This window comes from Salvelinus sp. IW2-2015, linkage group LG22 (genome assembly GCF_002910315.2).
Source record: "Salvelinus sp. IW2-2015 linkage group LG22, ASM291031v2, whole genome shotgun sequence".
NCBI classification, from domain to species: Eukaryota; Metazoa; Chordata; class Actinopteri; order Salmoniformes; family Salmonidae; genus Salvelinus; species Salvelinus sp. IW2-2015.
This window is the reverse complement of record NC_036862.1, coordinates 36,855,865-36,860,232: the sequence shown is the minus strand read 5'-3', so window position 1 is coordinate 36,860,232 and position 4,368 is coordinate 36,855,865. Positions and strand designations below refer to the sequence as shown.

At 41.5% G+C, this 4,368-nt stretch overlaps 1 protein-coding gene across 1 annotated transcript; it reads left to right on the top strand.

Annotated features, from left to right (window-relative positions):
• Positions 1–2,961: 2,961 nt before the first annotated feature.
• On the top strand, positions 2,962–3,897 carry LOC111982748 (olfactory receptor 52E4-like). The gene has a single exon (XM_070433899.1). The coding sequence runs from the start codon at positions 2,962–2,964 to the stop codon at positions 3,895–3,897; it is 936 nt and encodes a 311-aa protein (XP_070290000.1).
• Positions 3,898–4,368: the final 471 nt, after the last annotated feature.

Below are 4,368 nucleotides of genomic sequence, written 5' to 3'. Positions count from 1 at the left end.
TGCTCTTCAACCGATCGCTGCCCGAACCTGCCCGCCCGTCCAGCATCACTACTCTGGACGGTTCTGACTTAGAATATGTGGACAACTACAAATACCTAGGTGTCTGGTTAGACTGTAAACCTCTTCCTTCAGACTCACATTAAGATCTCCAATCCAAAATAAATTAGAATTGGCGTCCTATTTCGCAACAAAGCATCCTTCACTCATGCTGCCAAACATACCCACGTAAAACTGACCATCCTACCGATCCTCGACTTCGAGATGTCATTAACAAAATAGCCTCCAACACTCTACTCAAACAACTGGATGCAGTCTATCACAGTGCCATCCGTTTTGCACCAATGCCCCATATACTACCCACCACTGCGACCTGTATGATCTCGTTGGCTGGCCCTCGCTTCATACTCGTCGCCAAACCCACTGGCTCCAGGTCATCTACAAGTTTCTGCTAGAAAAAGCCCGCCTTATCTCAGCTCACTGGTCACATAGTAGCACCCACCCGTAGCACGCACTCCAGCAGGTATCTCACTGGTCACCCCAAAGCCAATTCTCCTTTGGCCGCCTCTCCTTCCAGTTCTCTGCTGCCAATGACTGGAACGAACTGCAAAAATCTCTGAAACTGGAGACTCTTACCTCCCTCACTAGCTTTAAGCACCAGCTGTCAGAGCAGCACAGATCACTGCACCTGTACATAGCTCATCTGTAAATAGCCCTTCCAAATCCTCTTCATCCCCATACTGTATTTATTTATTTATTTATCTTGCTCCTTTACACCCCAGTATCTCAACTTGCACATTCATCTTCTGCACATCTACCATTCCAGTGTTTAATTGCTATATTGTAGTTACTTTGACACCATGGCCTATTTTTTGCCTTACCTCTCTTATCCTACCTAATTTGTACATGCTGTTCATATATTTCTTCTACTGTATTATTGATTGTATGTTTGTTTATTCCATGTGTAACTCTGTGTTGTTGTATGTGTCGAACTGCTTTGCTTTATCTTGGCCAGGTCACAGTTGYAAATGAGAACTTGTTCTCAACTAGACTACCTGGTTAAATAAAGGTGAAATAAAAAAATGTAATAAACATAGCGATGTCAGAAACTATACCTGACTTCACTGCTCTAGTCAATGCCCATCAGAGACTTCACTCCTCACACTGATTGAGTAGTTTMAATGTAATGTTGAGCTCTCTCTCTTTCTTGTGTTTTTGTGCATACCTGTTAACAAGAGTTGCTGAATGCACAGTGTACTTTTCCCTCCGTGTAGTTGATTGCATGTTTAATAATGAAAATACCAACCAAAAGGAGACATGGAGGTGGTTTCATTTCTGTGCATGTTAAAAAAGTAAAATAAGTAGCATATCTGGACGTGATTTACAGTAGATATATCATACACATCTATAATCCTRTAATATGATCGTGGCCCGCGATGGCAAAAATATATTCTAATGTGGCCCTCCATGGAAAATAATTGCCCAAGCCTTGTCTAGAATGTCATTGTATGCTGTAGCGTTAATATTTCCCTTCATTGGAACTAAGGAGCCAAGCYTGAACCATGAAAAACAGCCCCAGCCCCCTCATCCACCAAACTTTACACTGCACTATGCATTAGGGCAGGTAACGTTCTCCTGGCATCCGCCAAACCCAGATTCGTCCGTCGGACTGCCAGATGGTGAAGCATGATTCATCACTCCAGAGAACGTGTTTCTACTGCTCCAGAGTCCAATGGCGGCGAGCTTTACACCACTTCAACCGATGCTTGGMACTGCGCATGGTGATCTTAGGCTTGTGTGAAAGCCCTTTCATGAAGCTCCCAATGAACAGTTATTGTGCTGACGTTGCTTACAGAGGCAGTTTTGAACCTGGTAGTGAGTGTTGCAACCGAGGACAGACAATTTTTACGTGCTACGCGTTTCAGCACTCAGTGGTCCCGTTCTGTGAGCTTGTGTGGCCTATCACTTCGCTGTTTCTACTTCACAATAACATCACTTACAGTTGACCGGGGCAGCTCTAGCATGGCAGAATTTTAAGAACTGACTTGTTGGAAAGGTGGCATCCCATGACGGTGCCACGTTGAAAGTCACTGAGCTTAATAGTAAGACCATTCTACTGTCAATGTTTGTCTATGGAGATTGCATGGATGTGTGCTCTATTTTATACACCTGTCAGCTATGGGTGTGGCTGAAATAGCCAAATCCACTAATTTGAAGGGGTGTCCACGTACGTTATATATAGTGTATCAGGATTTGATCCTTCACAGCACAAAAAGACCAGCTAGTACCAAAACTGTTTGTGCTGTCTATCCAAGTCCTATGTGGAGTAATTGTCACGCCAACCAGCCATGTTGGCCTGCTTGGTGTGAAGACGGCACAAACAGATCCAGGACCAGGCTAACAAACACCTACAGAATATCATTCAAAACCTAGTTGCCAGATGGCTTCCATTAGTGGTCGCTCACACAATATTTTAAACATTATAAATGTATAACAATTTCCTTCTCAAGAGGAGTTGTCATAACAATCTGCCTAGCTATAGCTCTTGAGACTATGACATGAAAATCCACATGTGACCATTTGACTTACCTCATCATTGTTGACATAAAATGAAGGATGAGAAMTGATGGGGGAGTGTTTTAGATAAAAAGGATCTGGCCGATACCTGTGGCAGGATTCATACCCTCTTCAGCAAGGTACAAGTGTGGCTTTTGAGGACTGCCTGTATACAGGTTTTCCTCTTGACTGACTACAGCTGTTAATGCTGCGGTATTCTTACTCACTCTGTCAAATGTGTTTATATAGGGTATTCAAAATTCCTAGCAGCAGATTTGAAAAAAGAGGATACAAACAGCATGTGTAGTATATCTTCATTTAAAACTTGTATTTACAATTATAACAAATGATCATTTTTATTTATATTTCTGTCCTTTTTTTACAGGTTTGCACTGCATTGCTAACAGGATGGACGACAACATGTCATTACCAAGCCATATCCTTCACATTCAGGGTTTTCAATTGCCACAGACATTCATGTATCCAATTTTTTTCTCCTTGCTGTTTGTCTATCTCGCCCTCCTTGTGTCTAACATTGGAGTCCTGGTCGCCATCATCACAGAGAGAAGCTTGCACCAACCAATGTATATCCTCTTCTGTAACCTGTCTGTAAATGATCTGATTGGCAACACTGTCTTGTTGCCTCGCCTCATGGCTGACATTGTTTCAACTGAGAGGTTTATCACGTACAGCCAATGTGTTGCTCAGGCCTTTTTSAGTCACACGTTTGGATCAGCCTCACATATGATACTGATCATTATGGCTTTTGACAGGTATGTGGCCATATGTTACCCATTAAGGTACACGTCCATAATGACAACCAAAACTTTAGTTATGTTGTCTGTGTCTGCTTGGGGGGCTTCCCTTGTGTTAGTGTCTGTCCTCCTGGGTCTCACCATAAGGCTTTCCCGCTGCAGTTCAATCATTCAGAATGCTTATTGTGACAATGCATCATTGTTCAAGCTATCCTGTGAGAACGTTTCAATCAACAACATTTATGGACTCTTTTTCACTGTGCTGCTCTTTACTTCCTCAATGGGAAGCATCGCTGTCACTTATTTCAGGATTGCTGTGATTTGCTGGACCAAGAAAAGCAAAGAGCTGAACAACAGAGCGTTGCAGACCTGTGCAAGCCACCTGGTACTGTATCTCATTATGCTGTGGAGTGGGTTTCTAACCATCATACTGCATCGCTTTCCAGACTATCCATATCTGAGAAAACTGGCTTACGTTCTATTTCATGTCGTCCCTGCTAATTTGAATCCAATTATCTACGGCTTGCAAACAAAGTCATTGAAGCAGAAAATTATACAAATACTCAGCCGGAAAGTTACACACTCATAATACAGATATTTGTTTGGCACTTTGTAAATAATATTGACAGGCTTGTTGATTATTCTGGTATCCCTAAAACCCTAAAACAAAATGGATTAGAATTCACCACATACCATTCTTAAAAGTGATGTTTAAGGTACATTTCAAAAATGTTCTACTCCATATTCATAATCTCCAGCACCATCCCAACATCAACATATGTTAAAATGACACCTTTCTATGTTTTGTAGTCAAAAAGATAGAGGAAGATAAGTGTTTCTRATGACATCTAGTGTGTTTCGTGATTTTAACCAATTATGTGCAGGCAATGAACAGGCAATGTTTGGGAGTAAATTGCAATATTTCCCTTTAAAGGTTATGTCTTGCCATTTACACATTTTGATGTTGGAGATTATGAATATGAAGTAGAAAAATTGTGAAATCACCCTTTAAAGGTGATGTTCTGTAAGATATTAGGAAGTATGAATGAGGGAACTGTAA